Here is a 25,132-nt window from a genome sequence, read left to right as displayed (position 1 = left end):
GAAGCAAATAAAAATATCGTGATGATTTCAGATCCTCTTCAAATGCACAAGAAGACTTTCAACTTTGTCCTTGTTGCAGTTATCGTCTGCATTTGCCAGTTATGTCCATGATATCAGCTCCCGCTGGGATTCCTGGAGTCAGTCATCCAGAGGTTCCAGTAACAGCAGAAAACGCTTCTGCTTTTCTTGGAATTTGGTGCCAATGAAGTCCATATAAGTCTGATCCAAAAAAGTCCAAACTGTTATGCAACAGCCTCCTACTCTGATGATTACTGTACCTTTTGGCATCAATACCCTAAAAATGTGAGCTATGCAGTAATCTCCTCACGACCCCTCCTAAGTATGCTGGCAGGGCCCCGTAGTAGCTCTCTGCTACATCTGTTGTACTGTTGCCATGCAGAGGACGGACGTGCACGGATCTGCGTGGCAGGGTTCCACCAGCAGAACGGACTGTAGTCCTCTTCCATCTTTCACATTAAAACCAACTGCGTGTGTCCCTCCAAGCGTCCCTGGAACAGTTTAGCGTTGTTCGTCTGTGGCTTTCCTCTGTGGCGATAGACGCAGGCGAGTGTGTGATGCACATGTGATTTCACTACTGTGGGGCTAAAACAACACTGAGCAGGAGGCTCGGTTCCTTCCCCCACTGCCGACCAAGCCTCTGGATTAGAAACAGCTGCAACCTGCTTCACTTTTCACTTCTGCCCACGGGACTCGTTCACCTGTAGAACAAAGCCACTTTTCTGACAGAAGTGTCTGGAAGGTGCGGAATCTTTTTACTATGTTTGGGCCCTGAGAGCTTCCTGTGGCTCTTTCTTTTCTCATTTTTCAACCCGGTCCCAGGAACCATGTAAATCACATGAAAGATGATGTTGAACCACTTGCTGTTCCAGTGGTCGGAGCCACTGTGGGGTTTGTTTTTTTTAAAGTTGGCGTCTGCTGCGTTGTTTGAGTCACATTTTCCACTTGTGAGTGGATATCACCCTCTGCATAGACGCTTTCAGAGCGAGCGGTCTCAGAAATGTAGCGAGAATCTGAATGCATGCAGGCAGTCAGAAATCAGCACTCCTCCAGCTCATCCCAAAGGTCCTGAACCGTGGAGCGTTTAACCCGTCTGAAAGAAGAAATTCCCAGGAGTGAAATTCACGTGAGCACATTTGTGACCCTGGAAAAGACACGAACGATGGTTGGAGAGCGACTGTTGCTGGTGTAGTTATCGCTTCTCTAGCAGCTTCCTGCTTGTGCTCACCAGAAGACCACATGTCGGGGGTCCCATCACGCCCCCATGGTACGGCACAGGTGACGGACGACCCCCAAGCTCACGCCTGAACGTGCACCAAAGCTCTGAAATGCTATAAAAACACAACCGTGGCCCATTATTTATGCAGCTTTCACAGGTTTGCTGGTATCATCTCACCTCTATTGGCTGAAATGTTACCTGCTGTCACATTTCTGGCTGGTTGTTGGCGCCCTGAGATCCGGCAGATCCTCCCAGCATCCCGCCTGCCTCTGGCCTTTGTTCATCTCACCTGGCGCTCATCAGATTATGTAAAGATCGGGGGGGCTCTTATAAACATGGGAATCTAGGGAGTGAAGTCTGGGCAAATGAAAGAATCATCTCAGCCTTTCTTCATGTGCCACGATGTGATCTCACCAAATAGAGCGAAGCATTCTTCGCATTCCTCATAAAAAGATATGATGTTGGTGTCACGCATGCCAGTTCGGCTTCTCCCGGCCTCCTCGACCTGCCGCAGATGATGTTGGACGTTAGCGAACATCATGTCTTCTGAGTTCAGCAGCTGTGGAAAACCATTGGTGACCTCGTGGTGGTCATGGGTCGGCATCCTGGCTGGCAGCTGGGCAGGCCGGACACGTTGGCAGATCCTATTTCAGTTTTACTGAAGCAAAGAAGAATTTGGGAAAGGCAAAGAGAAAATTGTGGTGTGTTTTTAGCCAGCTCCAGAAGAAAACAGATCTTTCTTAGAAGAAAGAACAAATCCTGCTTTCAGGTTCATCGTTGATTTAAAACAAAGCAGAGGCTGATAAAGTGGGACGTCGGTGCGTCTGGTGTGTTCGTGTGCATCCGTTCACCTCGCTCCAGCTGCTGAGGCTTATTTATGGAAGCCTAATGGGTCTTTGCCCCGGGCAGTGAGCGATCAGCCCCGAGCCGTGCAGATGGGATGCTCCACTGTCTCTTTAGTGTGCGAGCTCATTGTCTGCTGTCACGTGTGTTGCTGTATAATGTGTGCTTGTGTTTGCTTTTGGCTTAATCAGCACTGCTGAGTTCAGGAATTCCAGTTGATCACAGAGAGAAAGAGGGAGAGTCAGCAAGATATGAATAAGTTGGAGACAAGATGGAGCTTTGGCAGATGGAGCTGCAATTTTCTGACTGAATACAGCTCAGTTGATGTAGTGAAACGAGGGCATTAAAGTGATTACAGCAACTATTACCAGCTATCTAATCAAATGTGGATGACGCTTCCGAACTTTGGAAGGAGTTGGAAAGGGTGGAGAAATGAATGCGTTTCATTCTGTGGCCGACGGAGCAGCTAAATGCTAATGAGCAGTAGCTTTTTGCGTTTTTAAACCATTTGTACTTGATTGCACTACTTTGTAACAAGAGACGGCATCGTTTCTTTAAATTTAGCAGCTACTGCGCCTCATTAGCAGTTCTTTCGTTCATTGACCTTAGAGAGCGCAAGTCATGTGTGAAATGATACAGAAAGTTGTGCCTCTTTAAAGGTTGGTCCAGAAAAGCCGGCGGCTCCTTCTGTAGCTCGCTGCTTGTAAAAGCCTGAGGGAGCCATTAGCCGGAGGCCCGCTTGGCTGTGGCTTCAGAGCTGCAGCTCGGCCCCACTCGCTCACTTTTTCCCCAGTAAGTTGGTCAAACTTTGACAGTGGTGGCAGATTATTCCGTCCTCGTTAGCCGTGGAACATCAGCAACCTGGGAAGGTTCCCCTTTCTCCCCCTCAAACCCTCCTGACCCGTGAGGAGCTGCAGGTTTCTGGATGACGGGAGGCTGCTGGGTCCTTCAGCTCAGAGGTGATGGAGCAGCAGCGGCGCCAGCGCAGCACTTCGAGGTGGCCGTTTTCATGCTTCCTGCTCACTTCCACAACACTGCAGTTCAGGGAAGGTCTCTGACCTTGTTTCCTGGCTTCTCTCTAGCCAACAGTTATTGTTTAAGGTCGGTCTTAAAGTTTAAACAGCTGCCCGTCTGTCACTGTAAATGCATTAAAGCTGTGCCGAGCGAGGGAGCGCAGCCATGAAAACCCCAGATCCTGCTGGGAATGTCTTTCTAGAAAGTCTCTTCATTCTTGAAAACACTTTTTTTTGGAAGGGGCAGCTCGGCGGTCTGTCCCATCCCCCCTCCCGCCTCTTCCTGCTTTCCCTGCTCGGCTTCCCCGCTCTTTCATTCTCCTTCCTGCACGTGTCCGAGCTGTTTTTCTCATTAGCATCAGGTAAATACTGGCGCTCTCAGGGATATCTATATATATATATGTTAGGATATCTTTATCGTGTGTGTACACGGAGACGACGTAGACCTAAACGGCGCCTTTTATCGCACTCTCAAGGCATCGTGGGCCGGCCGGTCAGCGGCGATTTGGGTTTGAGTTTATTTGACAATGGTGATTTGTTGCTGTGGAGCTTATCCTCGATGAGTGCACTTTTCTACAACAAACAGAACAGGCCTTCCTTCCATTTGCTCCATTTTCTTCTGGACCCTCAGGTCATTTCTCTCTGATCTCCCCCCAGCACCACACCCCCACCTCCTGCCTCTGTTTAGCTGTTCTTCAGGAAACTCTTTTTAAGCGGAGTTGTCTTTCTTCACTGATGACAGCTCGGGCCTCTCTTCCCACGCGAGAGTGTGTCTCCATCTCTTTCCCTCTTTTTCTCTCCGTCTTTATGTAAACACAGGCCGAGAATGTTGTTCCAGCGTTCCTCAGACAGGTGTGTTAATGGCTGCCTGGGTGGTGGGCTCAGTGTTGTGGTGATAATGACACATGTTAAAAGGACTCGTGTGTTCTGTTTCAGATGACAAGCCCGTCCAGGAGGAGGACTGGGTGCTGTGTCAGCACCCCGAGTGTGCGGAGCGCCGGAGGGCCTCCAAGGTAGGACTCCAAACTTGTGCTTCTATACACGACACGCAGGGGCCGAAATGACTGACGCCATCTCACAATAACTTGGTTTCATCCAACACTGAGGAACAAACCAGACTTCTCCTATATCTCCGGACAGTTCTAAATCCACAGTGCATATTTAGGAGGTCACAAGGTCGTTTGGACTCCAGCCTTCAGCCGCTGGTTCGTTTCCTGTTCCCGGCCGACACCCAGCGTTGGTGTCTGCCAGCGTTGGTGTCTGCCAGCGTTGGTGTCTGCCAGCGTTGGCCGCGCCCGTTCCTCAGGCTTCCCCACACTGGTTTATTGTTGCCGTGCTAGCAAACCTCTCTTTAGCAGCAAGGTTGAGTGTTTCTCCTCAGTTCTTCAGCTTCTACCTGTGGGTAAATCAACCTCAATGTCCTCCACGCTGACAGTGTGTCTACTGGATCCGTGCAGGTTCCTCATAGCTGCCCAGCACATCTGGCTGCAGCGCCCAGCACATCTGGCTGCAGCGCTCCTGAACCGCTGTTAAAAAACTGGCTTTTGTCCCGTTCAGGTGTGAACAGGAGAGAGTCCGGAGTCACACTGGGACATGATTTAGCTTTGGGTTTCTGGAAATGAGGGTCTGGCCAGAAGACCAAGTGGAGTCTGTCTGTCTGTCCCTCCGTCTATCCCTCCGTCCCTCTGTCTGTCCCCCTGTCCCTCTGTCTGTCCCCGTCCCTCCGTCTGTCCCTCTCTCTGTCCCCCCATCCCTCTGTCTGTCCCCGTCCCTCCGTCTGTCCCCGTCCCTCCGTCTGTCCCCCTGTCCCTCTGTCTGTCCCCGTCCCTCTGTCTGTCCCCCTGTCCCTCTGTCTGTCCCTCCGTCCCTCTGTCTGTCCCTCTGTTTTGGTTCGCTGCCACCAGAGCTGAGGATTAGGTGGATTTCCCCCATGGAGGCAAGATGCCGTCTTTCTGTCCTCTCAGCAGAAACCTTTTAACCCCTTTGCTCCTGCGATGGGACGATTAAAGGAAGCTTTATGTCCTCATTAAGACATCGTCAAATACTTTGTGTCCTTTAATTCTGATCACAGTCGTGCATCTCGGGGGGAGGTGCGTTTTCCTGGGTTACGGCACTGCGGACACAACCGTCCAATTCATTGGACCTAATCCAGCGTTCTGAATGTAGAGGAGTGACATATTTCCTCAGTGAAGTCATGGTCCAAACCCAGCTTGGCAGCACAGTCCAAGTGCATAAATCCTGGCTTCTGGCCTGATGGCAGGCGGGCGGGGGCGGTCTGGGAGCGGGATGTTGGCTTCACGTCTACACCAGTCCACCTTTTAAAGAGCATGTTGCCTTTGACTTATGATATTGGTATTTCTTTGAAGTGAAACCAGTCGTAGTTGCCAAGACACAGAGTGTAGGACAGCATCTGGTCTCCCTCTGCCAACTGCACACAGATCAGAAATCCGCAGGCATGTCGGGGCTAATGTAAGCGTGCACAAGGTGTTTGGGTTTAATGTGAAACATGGACCCACCTGCCTGTTTACCCTGTTTACAGCTGCTCTGCTGATGTGCTAGAGTTGCTCTCCATGGCAACAGAGAATAATAAATCAGGGGAAAAGAGCTTAACCTGAGCTATACTTACCCCGCTCTTCATCCGTTTGTGTTTTCCTGCCCTCTTCTGCCGCAGCGTCATTTCCTTCTATCTGCTGGGAAGGGGGGAAGGGGGGGGATTATGTAAGGAGAGGCAGTAACTGTTTTTAAAGTGTTATTTTATTAAAGTAATTACTGTTTACATGCAGCAGAGGTTCCCTTACTTTACTGTTTCAAGTGTGGTTTCTCAGCATCTCTGTGAAGTTTAAGGTTTAACGGCAGCTAAAGAGTCCCAGTGTTATCAATGGAAATGAAGAAATAGTTCCAACTCTGTGTTGGTGCTTGTTTTGGAAAAGGAATCGTGCTCAAACTTCACTAGATTGCATCACTATTGTCAGTGCACTTTTTTGCTTCACTTCCCAACCTTCTGTCCTGAACATCCTGAGGTCTCATAACAACTATTCCTGCTGATTCTAGTACTTGGATCACGAGAGATTACGGGAAAAGATGAAAGCTTTTTGTACACATTGTTTCTCAATATGTGAAGTTGGAATTGTAGCCTGTGTAGCAGCTGTAAACAGCAGGGGGCAACATCACCACCAGCCTGCCTCTCTTCGCTGTGTTGACGCCCTAAATCCTGCTGGAGTACCTTCAGCTCCATCAGATTCATCTGCCTGGGAAGGAGTAATCTGCCTTAAATTTATGCTGGATAATCTGGGCCCACTGTGCCATCTGTGCTGCACGTTGTCCCTTCCATAGCACCCTTTTCCTAGATGCCCACAAAGGCGGATGTGACGCGTGTTTTCAGGCATTTTGTCCCATTTCTGCACTCCTCAGTGGTTGGTGGTGTGAGGAGTGGAACTCGGAGGGCTGCCGCCTCTCCCACAGTTGCAGAGTCACTTTGTGAGCGTGTTTGGCTGCGCCGCCGTTTGCGTCCCCCTCTGAACCCGCGCCGCCGTCGCTCAGCGCTTGTCACCACATCACACAACAGGAGCGCTCGCAGGATGTTGGCAGGCGTTTTGCTGGCCCGGCATGTGTTTCCAGGAGGGTTCGTGTGTGTATTTGGATACTTTGCGGTGGGATTTTGGATTTGTAATCAGCCTTCTGGCGCCCTGCAGGACGACTAGCTTCAGCCGCGCCGGTCGGTTCCTGGCTGATTGGCGGGATTCAGCTCAGATGATGCTGGTTAGTGCTGGATGCTAGTTGGAGCTTGCTTGCTCCCAGATGGAAGGGCTTATTATCTCCTCACCAGCCCTGAGTCTTTCTCTCCCTTTGACATGACAGGACCAGACAAGACAAAATGCTAAGGTGTGGATCGCCATGGCAACCCTCCCCAGAACAGCTGGTGCCACAGGGATGTTGTAAATAGTCAGAGACTTTTTTTCTTTTATTATTTATTTATTTTTCAGCTTTTGTGACTAAAAGAGGAGGCAGAGAACGGAAGCTAAGTAAGCGGAGGTCGAGACGGACTAATGAATCCTCACATGTGCAAAAATGGACATTTTGATGACTCGTGAATGTGTCTTTTCTCCCTCAGTGTTGATCATCGTGATCAAAATGTCCACATAACTGATAATTTATCCAAGTGTCTAACATTTAGCCCTAAAATCATCCCAGTGTTCGGCTCTGATTCATTTTTTTCTTTCCCCACTCTCTGATTAATGCTTTTCTGATGTTGTACAGGGGAAAAAAACGTTAGTCAGACAAGCAGAGACTGGCTCGTGTGGACTACGTCACACTCACTCACTTTATTCCAGCTGCTTGAATCATTTGACCTTCAGCTCTGCTTCTTTGAATTTGAATGTGTTTTTTAATCTCTGTTGCCAGCGTAGCTCAAAGGTTGTTCGTTCATTTTCATGAAGCCACAAGTGTCACAAACGCCTGGAACTCTTATCTGACTTTGGGTCAGACAGGAAGTGACCTTCCAAAATGGTGGCAGCTAAAAGGAAACGTTGGGATTCTGATTGTTCTGTTCCAGTAATTGATGTTTAATTCCCTTTGAAGTGGCGCAGATGTGCAGCAGCACATTTTAATGCTGCTAAAAAAGCGTGCGTGCGTGCGTGCGCGCGCTTGAGCTGGGTTTGCCCGACTGTGGTGCATCTGATCCCTCCGTCTGCTGGGTGGGAACATTCAGGCGCTCGGCTCGGCATGTGTGGACAGTAGAACTATTTAAAACAGCTGTGTGTATTCTTCTGGCTCCCCACATCATCCTTCATGTCCTTTGCTTCTTCTGAGGAGATGTTCTGTTAATGTTTAAAGAGGTCCTGGTGGGCAAAACTGTCAGACATCACACAGCTTCAGTGAGTTACGTTTGTTTTCTTACTCTGCAAATACTTCCACCGTCTTCACGTCGAAGCCATTGCCACTGATTTATCGGGAAAAAGGCGACGCCGGCGTGCTCATCAGTTTGGCCTGATTACTTCCCACATGCATTTCACACAGCAGAGATTCTTCAAAGTCCCTCTCATGTGGACAGTGGAGGCCTCAACTCCAAAGCTGTTTTTGGAGAAGTTATTCAGAACTTACTTAGAGCTTGCTTTCGGAAATGATTGGGTGAGTCTGGAGTTACTTGGAGATCTGGAGAAAAGTTAGCTAATCACCTTCTCCAACAGGAAACGGAGTGTCGAGACGCCCTGGTGTTAGCGTGTTTATGAGGGGAAGAGTGACGCTACACATTCTGCTGCAGCCTTTCGTTCCTCCGTCATGTGTGCAGACGTTCTCCGTTCATCAACAGCTGCCCAGAACGTCTTTTTTTATACATAATAACGTAACCTCATACAGGATTCCAACGTACAGGATGCAGCTGTAAGCACAAACTAGGAAACCGTAACATTCTTGAATGTCATTAAAGCGACACGCGCAAGTTCATGCCAAGAAATGTTCGGAACATTCGGTGCTCCTCAGCTGGCAGACGTATAGACTTCTGGACGTGTGTGTTAGCAGGCGAGTCGCTCAGCTCGGAGTTACCAGTCAACACAGTGCAGCCATTGTAAGAAGAGTGTCCCTCCTTCCGACCCCTTGGTGTTAGGCTCAGCCGTCCTTCTTGGTAACCGTGGAGAGTTTGTATACTGGGATTATTCAGTCCAAACCACAAACGTAACCTGATGGTTGTCTGAACCTGCCAGCGCACCATTATTTAAACACACAAGCCAGATTCACTCTGCTTTTTATGGCCCAGTTGGCAGAAGCACCACCGGCTGTACCTTCATGTTTCGGGGGGGCAAAATACATTCAGAATCCTGTTGTGGGGACCGTCCTCGTTTGATTGTCCTGCCTGTTTGGGTTCTGATTGTTTCGAGATGACCTCGACTCGTGAAAGTGGTGTTCAGGTCTTATGTCTGACGCATTAATCTGCTACCAACCGGCGGAACAATGCGCGGAAACCTCCTTTCTGTGACGGTAAGCTGAACCGTTAAGGATGACGAACCCAGACGCTGGTTGTTTCTGCACGTGGACGTCCCCCTGTGGGGGTGAGACCGGCTCAGCCACCCCTGCAGGCCACAACAGGCTGGTAGCGTTCTCCTGTACAGACACACACCAGTACGTCATCAGCTGTGAGCCAGTCACAGTTTCCTTCACGCGCCTGTAAACTTCTATCTCTCGGGATGTTGTAATCCACGGAGAGCAGCAACCATTCTGAGGGCGAGTCGGGGTAAATATACTGCACCAAGAGGGGGATTCTGGACCCCCCACTGAGTGTGTGAGGCAAATGTTTCATCGCCGGCATCTCCTGCAGGTCACTGATCCTAAAGTGTGAGACGTCTGAGAGGATTTCACAAACAAATGTGTGATTTAGTTATTTAAAGTTAAAATGTCTATTGTGGTGGTAAATTTAGGGTTGTGTGGTTTTCTATTGCTGGAAACCATCTGAAAAGGGTGATTGATACTGGTGATGGAAGCCATTTGTGAGCCCTGCAGTGGGCAGCGGCGTGTGTGTCCATCCATAGCATCCCGGAGCAGACAGGAATTCCAAGGCGACGGTCCACGGTTGACGGTCTGTGGCCTTATAAGGACTAGGCAATATAGCTGGGATTGAAAGACTCCAGCAAGGAGATGACGGACACATGGCCCCCCTCGGTCCTTGGCAAATCAAGAATCTTGTTTGTGTTGAGGGTGGAAACAGGCGTGAAAATGGTGAAAACGGCAGCTGAGTTGAGAGGTGATAACAAGGCCGGAAACGCATCCGTTTCAGAGCGAGCCAGCCAGGAAACCTCCAGCAGCATCACGGGAGGACGTTCTGACACTAATCCTCTCTTTTTGTCTTCCTGCTGCTTCCTGCACTGATCCTCGTTAGCTTCGGGCTCATATGTCCATTTGTTCCCCCTTCCTATTGAACAAATTCAAAAATTCCAGACGCATGGATGTTTAGGGGTTAATGCCAAGGTCATACATAAAAGAAAGGTCACGAGTGTCCGTCCCCTCCTCCCAGCCCAGCCTCCAACAAAGGCCCCGCCAGCAGGGACTAATCCTTCAAGGGTAATTGTGTTGCTGCTGTCCGCTCTTTTAAATAAAACCTCTGCTAATGACGGCTGACGGTGGGGGGGCGGCGGAGCCGACATGGATTCAACAGGTTGCTGGACAAGAAGAGATGAGGTCTGTCTGGGAATTAAAACCTATTAATTCCTTTAAACTCTTCACCCCCCCCCCCCCTTTTGCTCCCCACGTGCCCCTCGCCCCCCATTAGCCTCGTGTCCTGGGTGGGTTTTTGGGAACCAGCTAATTGCAGACATTGAAATAACTCAATTCCAGCTGGAAAGCAGAAGCGGTGGCCTGATCAGTACAACCGATCCAGACGGGTCGTCAGACTGGAGGCCAGTGCTGGAATCTGTCACCCAGAGACAGGATTACGTCCTGGACAGGTTACCGCTCCCAGCTGGAGAGAAGCCCTCAAAACTTGTCCCAGATATGGTCTAATAACTGGAAAAGAATCCTCTGCGTCACTCTAGAATTACCTTTGAAAAGATTGTGAGCTAATCACGGTTCTAGCTAATAACTAATCAGCCTCAGGGTGTGGAAGGTGTGACACCCGAGGGTACGTGACGACGCTCCTCGTGAGCCTCTGGCGACCAGGCAGTCGACAGACTTGTTATTTCGCCATTTCCTCTCTAAATATATTTGATTTTGTAACCTGAGCACTTCAAAAGGCCTTTCTCAAAGCCGGTACGAGCCGTGTTTGCACAGTGAGTTTGTCCACGCCTCGTTTCTCAATCTGCAGCTGCTCCGAAAAACGAACTCCCTCGTTTAACCTCCGGTCACCTCAAGGTCAAAGTTTAGCCGGAGCTGTAAATGCGGCGGGGAGACTCGGCACGGACACGGGTGAGACGCAGCGTGTGGCTGGTGCGGCCGGTTTGCGTTACATCAGGATGGAAATCTTTGCTAATTCTGCGGGGGGAAAAAAAGTTTCAGTGTGAGTTTACATGAGTCAGCTGGGGCGTGTGGGAGCTGGTGGGGGTGTGCAGGAGACGGTGGGCGGGGCTTTGTGTCTGTTTTTCACTGTAGTGTGTTCCAGCGCTCTGGCCTGTCTCCCCAGTCGTAAGAGCGAAGTTCTCAGGGAACGCTGAACTTCCAAAGGGTTGGATTATTAACGCTCGCTCCTCTGGCGGACGTTTGAGAAACTCTCCCCACCTGCTGCACTGTCTGCTGGACTTTGGACGGATTGATTGGTTCCGCTGCAGAGGCTCGAACGGGGCTTTTCTTCCCTGGAAGTTCTCCTATGGTGGGTCAATTCATTGATTTGATATTCAGATGCGGGACTGGCTGCAGCCGTGTGCTGGATCATTACAAACGGGAATTTCTGTGACTTCACGGTGGATGATGAATAAAAGTGATCCCGTCTGAAATCTACTCGGTTGTTTATGAAGACGTGTGTTGTGTTGTGGCACCAGCTCATTCATCTGCTGTGGACCTGCTGAGGCATTTATGGTCTGGATCCGAGGATAAGTGCTGCATAGATTTAGTATTCTAGGTTTAGGAATAGATGAGGGTGAGAACTTGCTGTGTTTGACCCTATGACACTGTTGGCAGGGGTCATCAGAATATTATTATGGTATGCAAATAACCTGCAGCTATGACGACATTATTGAGCAACACTCGGAAAACCTCTAAAGGTCCAAATATGGGCTCCCTGGGTTAGCTGGTTAGCCTGTTAGCATCCCTCTTCTGCAGAACCCTCTTCTGCAGTCCACTGATTCATTTATGAATCTGTTTGGATCCATCCTGCAAAAAGAAATGTCATTATAAAAGAAACCAAAGCAGGAAATCCAAGCGACAGCGAGACGGTTCTGCTCTCGGGTTATTGAGTTATGGTGTCTGTTGGTTTTTATCTCCTCTCCTGTTCACATCTTTGCAGACCATCGTTCCTTTTCTTCCTCCTCCGTCTGCATATTTCACATCTGCTCGTGAACAAACCCTCCACCTCCTGGAACCCACCAGCCTGCCCCTCTTCATCTGCACCACGCTGGCAGTTCTGGGCGCATCAATCGGTGCCGGTAATGGTTTTGGAGCCGTCTTCAGTCAGTTTTAATATCAGCAGAAGCCCACTTTTCCTCTCACTTCCTCCTTTCCGTGGTCTGGCTCAACACCCTCCTGTCTATCTGCCCTCTCTTGCCCTGTGGTTGTGGCTAGGACGGCTGGTTGCGTCACAGTCCAGCAGAATTGCCCCAGAACACTTGAGGTTCAGAGCAACCAGCTGAGATCAGTTCTGCTTTTCACCTTTTCCCGTCCTGACGTGAATCCCGTCGCGCTCTGCTGGTTTACTGATAATGAAGACGACCTTGTCCTGACCTTGTGGCAGATTTGGAGGGAGCTGTGGGGGGTTTGTTTTGGCTTTTGCAGTCTTGAAGCGGAGGGAGCGGCCTGTTTGGTTCCAGGGTTAGTTTGGTTCATTTCTGGGTTAACGGTTCAGCCCCGGAGATGCCGGCTGGACGCCATGGCGACCTAGCAGGCTGGACTTTATCTGCAGCTCATTTGTGTGGATCTGCTGTCTGGGATGGCAGCAGAGGATTAAAGTTAAAAGAGATGTGACAAATGTTGTTGATGCTCCCCTCGACAGCGGCGGCGGAGAATATTTGGAGAAAACGAGCGGCTTCTGAGGGATCCCGATTCTCTGAAATGTTTATTGTGTGTGTGTAATGTTGGAAAATCCCACCTCTTCCTGTCGCTGTGCAGAGGAGGACGACGTTATGAAATCCTACAGATGCAGTTTGGAACGGCGGCCAAGTCGCATCGACGTTTCTTTTTCAGGAAGTCGCCGTTTATTGTGTCGAGTTCAAACTGTTTAAAAGCTTAAAAAACTCGTCCGATTCGTGACGAGTGTTGACGCCGATTGTCTGAATTTAGGAAACGGCCCGAACGTGCGCCTCATCCCGCTGAGCCGCTCCGGACCTGAAGGCTGTCAGAGCTGTGATGTCGTGGAGGGAGGGGAGGGGAGGGGAGGGGAGGGGGTCCAGTTGTGTCGCTGGATTTACAGACCATGTCGTAACCGGTCCAGTTGAGGGGCGGCTCATTAAGAGTGCTGGACCAGACACACTCTGGACTATTTTTAGCAGCTCTGTGCTGTTTTTGGTTGGAGGAAGTTTATACTGAAGCAGCTCCAGCTGAGCTGGTGCAACTTTCAGTAAGTTGTGACTCAGATATACACTTTGAAATTCCACTCGGGCCCGACAGACTCGGCCCGTTGCTTAGCGTGGAAAACTCCAGCGAGCTAGCGGAGAGTTTCCAAACCTGATCATTTTTCACAGCTTTTGTGCTGCTTCACAGAAGCGTCTTTGTGATGCAAATGTTGTGTGCCACTGGTAAAAGTTGTAGATTCCTGTGTGGGACATTGTCCTCCTGTCCTCAGGCCAGTACCTGAAGCTCCGGTTCTCCCAGGATGCTGTCAGGTTTGTCCAAAAAAGGGCATCTTTTGTCCTCCTGAAGTGCATGCTTTCTTTTCTTTTGTGATGTTTTGGCCACAAACATCCTGCAGCAGGAGCCACATTCAGAACCAAACTACATCCAGGCCAGGATGCTCCTGGAATATAGGGGAAAGGTGTGTCCTGGCCACTCGCCTGGTTTAATTTGGAATATCCTGAATGGTGACAGCCTGCAGGTTTGAACACGGTGACACTAGGATGAAATGGTCCTTTGAAGTATCAGCATCAGCGTTTAAATGTGCAGAATCATTTATGGGGACGATTAACTGCACCTGCTGTCATTGTTTTAGTTTTAAAAATTCCTTTTTTTTTTTTGCTTTGAATGACATCATTACCCTGTCTGGCCCGTTTCCGCCTACATTTAATGAACTTTCCACCTCGGATCATCATCACGGGAGGAACAAAGGGAGCCTCTGTTCCTCTAGACCCACGTGTGTGTGAGAGAGGTGTGTGTGTGTGTGTGTGTGTGTGTGTGTGTGAGAGAGGTGTGTGTGTGTGAGAGAGGTGTGTGTGTGTGTGAGAGAGGTGTGTGTGTGCGCGTGTGTGAGGTGTCAGGACGAGACCAGATAAGAGGAGGCTCAGTTAATGAGGACCAGACGCACAGAGCGGCTGTTGCATAACAGCTACATGGGGGGGAGGTTCCTCCTCTCCTCTCCTCTCTTCTCTCCTCCTCTTCTTCTCTCCTCTTCTCTCTCTCTTCTTCTCTCCTCCTCTTCTTCTCTCCTCTCCTCTCTTCTCTCCTCCTCTTCTCTCTCTCTCTCCTCTCTTCTCTCTCCTCTCCTCTCCTCCTCTCCTCTCTCTCCTCTCCTCTCCTCTCCTCTCTCCTCCTCTTCTCTCTCTCCTCTCTCTCTCTCCTCTCCTCTGAAGAATAAGGGCTGAGGATGCTGCCTTGTTTTGAGGACAGATAAGCTAAAGGGGGGGGGGGCTGTAATGGGAGGCGTGACCTGCTCCCAACGTGACGGTAACCTGGTTTAACTCTTAACCTAATTTTTTTTTTTTTAGTTATTTGCAGATGGAAAATCAATGCAAAGCTCTGCTGTAGATGTACGTATTACCAACATCTGGCTTTATCTACGTTGTTTGGATATCCTCTGATCAGGTCAAAGGTCAGTGCATTAGTGGAAAACATTGTTTGGGCCGTAGACTCTGAACCCTCGATGACGATCTCCTAGTTTGAGGTTCTAGTTTGTGTGAGTTGTTCTGGCCAAAGTCTGTCTGGGTGTTTGACTGTCTGCCCTGCATTCATTCCACCAACAAGACCGAGCTTGACTGCTGCTTTATCTGCGGCTAACCAGTCATTGTTGCGTGTGTGGGTGTGTTTATTGGGAACTGCTGGAGGTGTCTCTGTGAGGAGGGGGGGGGCACACACACACACACACACACACACACACACACACACACACACGTGCGGTTGGGTTGGTTTTTTGATAGACACCAAAGAGGGTGTGAAGGTATCAGGCTTCTTGGGATGCTAATGTTATTGTAACTCACATTAGCAAGAATTTCAACCAAGACCAGACAGGTTGTAAAACGCTCGAGTGAGTGTTGTGATTGTCGGCCTCAGACCTGGGTTGTGTGGTGATCACACCTGCTCGTCCCCCACAAAACCGTAAAGAAAACAAAGTGCAACATTAGCATCCCAAGAAGCCTGATAGCCGAGTTTGGGCCCGGTCCAATTCATCGAGCCCATCCGCTGAAATTCGTGCCGATTGTCTCGCTTTTTGGTACCAACCCAGCGAAAATGAACACATGCTCGGTGAGTGTGGATGGAGCCAGACGTGGCGCGTGTGTGTGTGTGTGTGTTTAGGTCTGGTGGTCACCAGAACAATGATGGGGATTTGAGCTGGAGCGGTGGGTGTGGCCTCCACCGACAACAGCACCCAGTTGTGCAACAAACGTGTGGGAGCTTTTTTACAATTGTCAATAATAGATAAGAATTGCAGTGTTTTTCTCATGGATGCAAATAAACAAAATAAATAAAGACTCTTCCACACCCGCTCAGGCTGGTAATAAAAACAGCTTTTATTTCTTGTTCATCTGGTCTGTCGCACTCTTGAGTTAAAAAGAATCAAGTCGTCTTTAGAAGTTGGTCCATTTCGGAACCACGAGGCCACGGTGGGTTTATGTGCGGACGGAGACGTGCAGATTTGAGGAGCGCTGCGACGACATCAAGGGGGTCGTTTAAAGACGATGGTTATCTCGAGGAGGAATGGAGGCTCATAGCCGTCTATAACAAACGCCGCTGCGCGCCATTACGTAAGTGCGAGGTGCGCTCTTGGCAGGACAAGCTGTTCCGTGTGAGGCTGCTCAGAGAGGATGTGGAGATCATTACGGAGCAGAGCTCCTGTGATGGATGGCTCTGGTGTCACATGGAGGCAGATCCCTAATCTGGCTTTTAATTTGTTTGCGTCCCTTCCCTCGGAGCGCCGCATAACTCCAGACGCGGGCTGATTGCCCTCAGACTTTCCATCCTGTGAGGACCTGGCGAGTCGCCCAAACGCGCTCACGGAGCCCAGATCGTGACGCTGGTCGCCATGTCGACCTGCCAGGCTGCTGAGCCGAACCCACAATTTCCATCCTTAATTTTAAATCACATTTGAAGGGGTTGGTAGAGAAGACGACTCGGAAAATTACAACTGGAACCAGATTATTGACGCTGCATTTAGGCGCCACTGATGTCAGGGTAGAGAATACTAATCTTTAATCTTTAATTCTGAAGCCAAGACTTTTATGAGGGGAAATAAAATCCGGCACACTCGGACATTAGCCTGGTTGCATCACGGTGGGGGGGTTAAAGGCCTATGCCTTAAAGTAATTTGATGACATTTTTAATTGATGTGATTAGCTCTGTCTGATGAGAACATCAGGTAGATTAAGTGTTGTGGTTCTAATCCTGATTCAGCTCACAGGACTCACGGACTTCTTCCCCCAAACAAGCTTCTTATGGCAGGCTGAGTGTGGGGGCCCCAGCACAGCGCCAGAGCGTGCACGTACGTCCTCAGGGCGGATGCGTGGAAGCTAGTGCACGTAGATGTGCTGAACAAGTGGGTTCATAGTTGGTGGGTGTTTCTATCTCCAGCCCTCACTCATGCCCCCACTAATCCAGGGAGAGCTGAGCGGAGGCATGTGGGGGCGCACATGCCCATAAACTCACATGACAAATGCTGAGCTGTCAGCTGTTGCGCACGGTCACATTCTCCCGAAGTCGGCCCCAGCTCCTCCTCCTGTGTGGAGTCTAACGACCGTCAGAAGACGAATGTCGTTATCGTTTAGCAATCGGCTCGCTCTCATTGACGGGAATGTTCAGTACTGCAGAAATTCCCTGTTGCACAAGTCTTGAGCCATCACTTCTGGAATGTACCAAAACTCCAGGGTTGTCGAGGTGCTCGCACGCCGGCGTTCGGAGCCTCTCCAGCAAAGTGAACGGAAATGTATCGACGGGCGATTGCATCTTCGAGCGCGCGTGTGTTTATTGGGATGATCATTGTCAATTTATTTGTTTGGCTCAAGTCTTGGAAGATTTCGGCTCCGCCGGTTCCTGCAGGAATCTTGGCGCTCCGTCCGACGCGTGTGGACGTCTCACCAATCGGCCTGTTGTCTAAATATGGCGCCTGCTTTGCACGCAGGGTCCCTGTGGATCTATAAAGGCTAGAACTGCCTCAAATTATTGATTTTACGGTGGAAAAATGTCTGGTATTACAGTGAAGATGTTACACGAGCTGCGCGAGGGTGTGTGAGGCGTCTGATCTCTGGTCGAAACACTCGTTTGTGCGTTTTTAAAACAATGAATTCATTTATAGGCTGCAGTTTTTTCCTTTGATTTTGATTAGGTCATTTTTCTCTCCCTTGGCGTGTGTTGATACGCCGGCTCCATTCCTCACGGAGAACATGCCACATGTGTGTGACGTGACATTTGACTCCTTCGGGGAAACGTGCGTGCATGCGTTGACCTTGGGGAAGGTGTGACTCCCTCGGAGACACATGCAAAACCACAACGGTTGAGAAACGGCTGCACCTGAGCGGGAGCGCAGGGCTGAACCGGAGCCCAGTCGGCTTTAATATAGAGCTGCTTCCAGACGTCCGTGTCTGGGAAAACTACTGGATCACCTGACCCGTCCTCCGGTGCCCGCTGCTCAATATGAGCCCGTCTCACCAGTGAGGTAAAGAATATTTCAGAAGCGTTGTGGCTTCTGTCATGCTGAAATGGTCTCAAACATGCTGATCTGATCTGTGGCAGCACTTCGTTGCAGCGGTGTCGTCATTTTCCTCTGAAATTGACCTTTAATGTGGAATCGGCCGAATTACAGCGACCTTTAAGGGTTTATTTCAGTTCTTTTAGCTGAATGTTGCTTTCGCTGAGTTGGGGTTTGAGTTGGGGGGGTCTCGGGGCTCGGCCTGGGTGTGTTGACCCCAGATGTATGAACAGGAAGGGAGGAGATGGTGGTGGGGGGGGGGGGGGGTGTTCCTGGGCCAGTTTAATCTCTGTGCAGCCGTCAGATGGCTTTGACAGAGCACAGGCACCAATTAGGCAGGAAGATTAGGGGGGCTTTGTCCTTCTGAAAAGCTTCTGGACGGACTTTATTTTTTCTTCCTGGCTTGTGTTTATATCTGAAATGTGACTCCTCACCCTCCCGTGACTTTATCCCTGCCTCCCTCCTTCTGTCCTTATCCAGCCCTGTGACCAGCTCATTTAAAGTCTGTGTCCATACCTGGCGAGACCTCGAGAGGACTGGCTTAATAATAAGACGACACACGTGTGAACTGGAAACACGGCACGGCGGATGGTTACTGGGGTTCCGTGTGGACGTGGAGCCAAAGTCCAAAAGTGGGGGAGACTCCAGTCTGCAGGATTAATCATCGGATCACAATTTGTCCTGCATAAATTCACGTTTGATCGAATCGACACAGTTGGCTGTGGTGTTGACCCGTCCGTCCACTAGATGGAGCCGAGCGCTTCCTCTCTGCTGACGTCCACGATGCTCAGAGAAGCTACAGAGAGATTTAACTGATCCTTTCATCAGATTTCCCTCTTGAATGAATAAATCCAGCACAAAAAGAACTGGAGAAGCAACTTTGTGTCAGTAACTGAGCCGAGCGGCGCCTGCGTGCCGATGGGGACGAGAATACGCCGTTCAGCTTTTCATTTTTAGGGTCTCACCTGAGCTGCGTTCGAGTTCGTGCACGTGGAGACGCGACCTCCTGCCAGGCTTCTGTTGTTTGAGTGAAGAACAGCAGGGATCTCCGCTGTTCTGTTCCAGGGATGGCGTCTGCCAGTTAGGTTTATTTTTACTGAACAGAGTCTCATTGCTGATATATACACACACACACAGACACACAGACACACAGACACACAGACACACACACACTCTCAGACACTGGTTCTCCTGCCGACATGGAAACAATAACAGGAAGTACATTAGTGGGGCTGCCATTGTATCAGCCCATACATCCCTGCTTCCTTAGCTGGGCGTGTGAGGTGGTGGGGGGTGCTGGTCCGTCTGGGCCGGGACGGGGGGAGGCCCTTAATCCTGCAGCCTCCCACCCTCTGACCTGTGGTCAGTTTTACTGTTGCAGCCCTGGTTTTGTGGCTGGGATTATGGAAGGTTCAGCTGGTCCCAGATCAGCACACAAGGTGAAAAAGTAACATTAAGGTAATTAGTTGGCATCCCACGGTGGGACAGATGGTCTGTTGGGGGGTGTCACCGAACCAACGGAATGGCCTCGGCGGCCACTGCTTTGTCCCCGTTGCAGCTTCGCCGCCATCTGTGAAACCTTTTTATTTACCTGAAATCGGAAAATCGTGTAATTAAGTGTTTAAATTAAGCTGATTTTGCTTCTGGTCTGTTTCTGTGCAGGTTTGCCACCACCCAGACTGCCGTGACCTGAATAACAAAAGCCCCCTTCACCTGTGTGAGTCATGTGACTCGCGCTGCCACTCGGAGAACACGGACAACATGCACTTTGACCGACACCCACGATTCGACTTGCAGCCTCAAGGTAGATTCTTCCCTTCACGGGTGGGACAGTCACACTCGCGTGCTCTGCTTTACATTTCCAGCATGAGGTCGATGATTTACAGCATTTACTGCATAACTGTGGGCCCCAAAATAATCACTGCTAACTAGTTCGGGAATCTGTGCACGTAAATGTGTGTAATTTAAAGGACACCAACACAGTGCACATGTACTCGTAGTTTTTTATGACAAAGGTACATACTGTTATTACTCCATAAACACCAATACTTATAAGTGGAGGGATTCTGTGGTGAATAAGTGCACGTGAACCTGTGATGTAGCTTCTGTTCTCGGTCCTTAGCCTCCATCCTGGCTCGGAACGTATCCACGCGCTCATGTCCCCCGCGGACCAGCCCCCCCTCTGACCTGGAGGAAGAAGACGAGGGGAGCAACGACCGCGGGTGCGTAGCTGTAAATCTGGGGGGGTATTGGGGGGGGGTGATGACGTCGCCGGGAGGTTCTCACATGTTGCGTAACTGATTTTCAGGGAGCGGAAAACTGGAGGGATAAAGTTGGTGAAAAAGAAGGCCAGGAGACGACATACCGATGTGAGTGGTCACGCAGACGTGCGCTGCAGCGCACGAGATAAAAGCAAGCTTTCGTTCACGGCACCTGAGCCACTGATCAGTGCCGGAGGCCTGATTGTGGCGGCGTGATGGGCCGCGCCCCGGGCAGACCCAGAATCTGTTCTCTATAAAGCAACACTAAGGGGGGCGAGTTCTGGTCCAGGTCCGGCGCAGTCCGGCTGGAGGACGGCTTTGACATCACCTCCCTCTTTGCAGGACCCCAGTAAGGAGTGCTTCACCCTCAAGTTCGATCTAAATGTGGACATAAACACGGAGATTGTCCCTGCAATGAAAAAGAAAAGCCTCAGGTGAGAGGAAGCCAGAAGAGGCGCAGCAAGAATGAATGAATGAATGAATGAATGAATGAATGAATGAATGAATGAATGAATGAATGAATGAATGAATGAATGACTCTCCTGTTGCTTGTTTACCAGAGAGGTTCTGGGTCCGGTGTTTGAAAGGCACGGGATTGACATGTCCCGGATCAACCTGTTCCTGGACCAGTCCAACACGGCGCTGTCCCTCGACTTTGATGCGTACCCCCTCGGAGGCCATTACCTCAAAGTCAAAGGTGAGATCCACCGTCTTTATGAATGCTGACTCGGCAGAACGCGAAGGAACAAAGCAGGCTTCTCAGAAGGCTTTGGCGGTGTCGCCACGTGGACTCGCAGGTCTCGGCACCAGTCTGAACCACCTACAGCGTTGGTCTTTATGAGGACTAATTGCTGCTGCGCCTTCGCTCGTTTCAACCTCGTTTACTCTCATCATCAGAATCAACTATTAAAATAATTGATCATTTGGAAAAGTGTTTTGCACTAATGACCCTCGGCGTTGAGTCAACCCCAGAGGTGAGAGACTCTCGCTCAGGGGGGCTCGTTACGTCGATCGTGACATTAGAAAATCTCAGCCCGTCATTCGTCCCGTCACGTGATTGACAGCCAGGGCAGCCAATTACCTCTGATTGGAAGCCATCACTAAAGCTTCTGGTCATCAAATGAACGAGGGAGCGGGACCAAGAATGCAAAAACGGATCACTTTCACACGGAATGGGAGGTGGACTTTATTCACGATGTCATTATTGAAGTGCGTTTTCATCTGCCGGTCTAATGAAGATTAGAAAGTCCAAACACGTTCCACCATGACTGATGAACATTTGGAAGTGTGCTCCTGTCCCGACTGTGCATCCCTGGCTGCTTCAGTCATCAAAGTAAACTCGGGCAATTACAAAAAAATGTTAATAGTTAATTATTATGTGTGTTTTGCAATATCGGCTCATTTGGTTATGCAAGGTACGTCACCATACATTGGACATACAAAGAGTCCTCAATACATGTGAAAATAATTAGATGTTTTGCATTTTTGTGGTGGGTGGATCACTTTGACTTGGTGATTTTGTGAGTAGGTCGCCTGCTGGAAACATGTGACGCCCCCGTTCTAGCTGGTCTGAACTGGATTTCTCTGTCTGGTTTTAGCGCGACAGGGCGATGAGCTGAAGGTGGAACAAGGCGTGAAGGACCTGCGCTCGCTCAGCCTGCCCAACATGAAGCCCTCTGCTGGTCAGAGCTCCTACATCCTCACCCCCGGCAGCGAGAAGGCGGAGCATGGATCTCTGGGACGCCGAGAGGGTGACGATCTCTTGGTGAGTCACATCTGGGCCCGACAGCGCTTCTACTTTCAGCTCAAACTGTCTCTCACCCCTGAAATACACCGAACCCTGCAGACACAAATATTGTCTCATTCGGACCCACCCTCCTCCCTCGTTCACTCCCATGATGCCTCAGGACCGCGTTGTCGTGCAAAGATGACCTCATGGAATTCTATCTGGGTCTGTGGGGCGTATTTGTGCCGGGCCAGCTGTGGCTTTGCTCTCATGCCAGCTGCCGGCTCAACCGATCCCCCGAATGGCTGAAGAGGATGAGCTCACTCAGGAAACGTCTGTGCTTCTTCAGCACTTCCTGCAGCGACAGGACGGGGTTGTTTTGGCACCGCTGAGAGGCCGACCGGGCCTGGAGGCTGCTGATCCGTGGAAGGTCTGACACTGAGGCCTGTCTTTGGGTCTCGGCCTTCACCGTAAACTGCTGCCGGGGAATCAGCCTGGTGCTGGGCCAGGATCCTGAGATCCGGCCTCACCTGACTGCACCGTTTGCTCCCGCCTGTTGGCCTTGACGGGTTCTGGAGGTGATGATGGAGGTGATTCATATTTAAGGAGGGAGGTCTGAGCTCAGCTCTGCTTGGTTGGAGGTGCCTCCCCATGGCTGGTGGGAACCTCTGCTGCCCGTCTGTGAGCCCGCTGCGCTCTGCCAATATCTTCTCATGGTCTCACCTTTGATACACATCAAAGGGAAGTTCCACTTTTAATCTGCAGAACTCGGTGAGTGACGGTTGGATAACGACACAATAAAACCATCCAGCCGTGTTCTGCTGAAAGGTCATTGAGCCGAAGATCAAATCAGAAGGATCCAAACTGCTGCTGTGAATCAACCGAATCCCCTGTTAAAGAAATTTAGGATGAATTCACTTTTAATACTAAAGTGATTATTATTCATTTAAATATTAGAACTATTATTTGTTAAGAAATTATTAAGATATTTAATAATGTTTCATATAAAATGATGAAACTGTTGTTGGCACAGTATCAGAACAGTTTTTGGGAACTGATAAGACCTGATTTTCCCTTTTTCCTGGGAACAGAAACCGCAGCGTTTATGGACGTTATAAAGATAACTCAGCCGTCTGAGACTTTATGGTTTCCAGTATGCGTGTACAGTACTTTGAGCCTCATCTGTGCCGCTCAGCTGTTTTATATAACAGCCATCGGTTGCCACGGCGCTCTGGACACAAAGGTGTTTCCCTCTTTTTGACCCTAAAACTCCCCAAACTGAAGCAAACTTGCTGACCAGGAGGGACTCGTGTGGTGTGTTTGTGGTTCTTTACCATGTCGTCACTTCTCGTTTTAATCCCTTTTTTCTCAATACTCGGCTCACCGAGGTGCTGACGGCGAGTTTCACAAATACTGATGAAACGGAGGTGAGAACCTCTGTGTTTGTGGGTGTGAGAATTAAAAAAAGCTCCATGGAGACGTTTTTATTCTGTGACCTTCCACAATCTCTGTATGTTAAATCCTACTGCAAAAGCTGCCGAGGAGCCTTTAAACTGTATTCATGCAGTTGCGTTCATACAATGGATTTTCTGTGCTTTTGTTTCAGAAACGGTTGTTCTTTAGTCCGTGTGTGTGTGTGTGTGTGAGACAGACGCTGCAACAAACAGAGGGGGGGTCGATCGTGGCCTGATAAGTTTTGGTTGAGTTTATGTTCAGCTGTGATGTTTTTAAAGATGGAATTGAGTTTTCCAGGAGGTTACATTCCAAAAAAACCAGCCCATAGATCCGTTATAGTTATTCTGCAGCTTTGTTAGCTTGTGGATTTGATCGTTTTCCAACGATTCTGGAATGCTGGGTTGAAAATCAAACGAATGTTACCAATAAAAGCATTTTCATGCTCCAGAAAAGGCGGCAGCATAACTTTATGGACCTTCATCATCAAAAATCTGATCCTGTGACTGGAATCGACTCCTGATTTTCGCGCCTGTTGTTTATTCGCCTTGTGTTGTGGGAGGAGCTAAATGTTGAGAAGTGTGTGTGATCAGGACCTTCCCCTGATGCTGAAAGGTGCAGAGTAGCGTGCTGAGCACACACTCACACACCTTTGCGTGGCTGATCCTGCAGCAGGATCCTAAAGTCACTTTGATGCTCACAACTTCCTCTCTGGATTCTAATTCCCTTAAAACATGGCCTCTTTCTGATTTGGGATTTGATTTTGGGATCTGATTTTTTCCCACACATCGTTTTGAGACTCTGGTAGTTTGACTTGAAAATGGTTCGTTTTGTTCGGCTGACATCGTGGCGCAGCTGGGACCTGCTGAATGTGGACTCGGGGATTCTGGAGCTGCCTCCTCCTGAGCTGAACCTGACCACCGACTGTCAGGTGAGACGTTTAGGGTCAGACTCTCGTGATGGTGTCATGCTGAGGTGCAATAAAAGTAACTACACATGCAGACAGTAGCCTGGAAAATCAGGATAGTTGAGAAGTTTAAATGTCGTAGTTTTCAGAATATGCCAACATTCTATATGCTCAACTCAATATACCATATATACCGTATTCATTATAGTACATACAGATAGATGTGTATTGGTATAAGATATTTCTGTGCAATTTTCAGAAGTATTTTTTTAAAATTCCTCCTGAAAGACTGGACTGAACAGAGAATATTAATGTTTGAGCTCTTTTTCCTTTTGTGACTGTTGCTCTGTGTGACGGGGGCAGTGTCGCCCCCTGCTGGTCAAGAGTCCCCATGATCTCTCTTTACCAAACTCGTGAAAAGAAAAACACACAAAAATAATCTTCAGTTTGTGTAGCAGTGGTGGGACTGAAATGGCCTTGAAATGTGTTGACTGTGGGGGGGGGGGGTTAGTGTTAGGGGCTGGCGTTTCCTGGTGCTACGTGTGTGTGTGTGTGTGTGTGTGTGTTTCAGTCAGGTCAGTGTCACAGAGTTTTGCCATCATTAATCAACCAGCCTGATGAAGAGGAAGCCATTATCATCATAAAGGCAGTAGCTGCGGGGCTGTTAGGGCTGCTTTTCTTTATTTTAATGTAATCCCTTCCCATTTATAGATTCTTTCTTTTCAAGCCAAGGTTAAAACCACAAACTTTGATAAGATAAAGCTGGAGGGCACACATGCCATGATATCGTTAGCATGATTAACACACAGACAGACACTCAGATGCCCCAGTTTATAGAAAGGTGGTTAAAAGTGCTTGAGCTCTTGTTCCTCTCTGTCCTGACTGACACGTTTACTGGGGAGGCACGAGGGAAACCCTGGAAATGTGATTACTTCAGCAGGCGACACGGGAGCCGACGGCCGCGTGTGTGTCTGCTTGAACTTAAGTGTTTTTACAGCTGGAGAATAATTAGA

General features: G+C 49.5%; 1 protein-coding gene across 7 annotated transcripts in view; it reads left to right on the top strand.

Moving 5' to 3' along the window:
• plekhg5b (pleckstrin homology domain containing, family G (with RhoGef domain) member 5b) overlaps window positions 1-25,132 on the top strand; it is a 42,974-nt gene that overhangs the window by 7,974 nt on the left and 9,868 nt on the right. For 4 of the 7 annotated variants that reach the window (XM_057042057.1, XM_057042054.1, XM_057042056.1 and 1 more), the window contains 7 exons: window positions 4,030-4,106; window positions 19,436-19,577; window positions 19,896-19,995; window positions 20,082-20,142; window positions 20,377-20,468; window positions 20,595-20,731; window positions 21,633-21,799. In XM_057042057.1, the coding sequence (XP_056898037.1) occupies window positions 4,030-4,106; window positions 19,436-19,577; window positions 19,896-19,995; window positions 20,082-20,142; window positions 20,377-20,468; window positions 20,595-20,731; window positions 21,633-21,799 (776 nt within the window). Of the gene's footprint in view, window positions 1-4,029; window positions 4,107-11,156; window positions 11,384-14,583; window positions 14,625-14,667; window positions 14,687-19,435; window positions 19,578-19,895; window positions 19,996-20,081; window positions 20,143-20,376; window positions 20,469-20,594; window positions 20,732-21,632; window positions 21,800-25,132 lie in introns of those variants that run through there. The other 3 variants (XM_057042059.1, XM_057042058.1, XM_057042061.1) reach the window with 3 other exon arrangements.

The sequence above is a fragment of the Takifugu flavidus genome, chromosome 8 (assembly GCF_003711565.1).
Source record: "Takifugu flavidus isolate HTHZ2018 chromosome 8, ASM371156v2, whole genome shotgun sequence".
Classification (NCBI taxonomy): domain Eukaryota; kingdom Metazoa; phylum Chordata; class Actinopteri; order Tetraodontiformes; family Tetraodontidae; genus Takifugu; species Takifugu flavidus.
The sequence above is the reverse complement of the archived record's forward strand: the minus strand, read 5'-3'. Positions and strand labels throughout refer to the sequence as shown.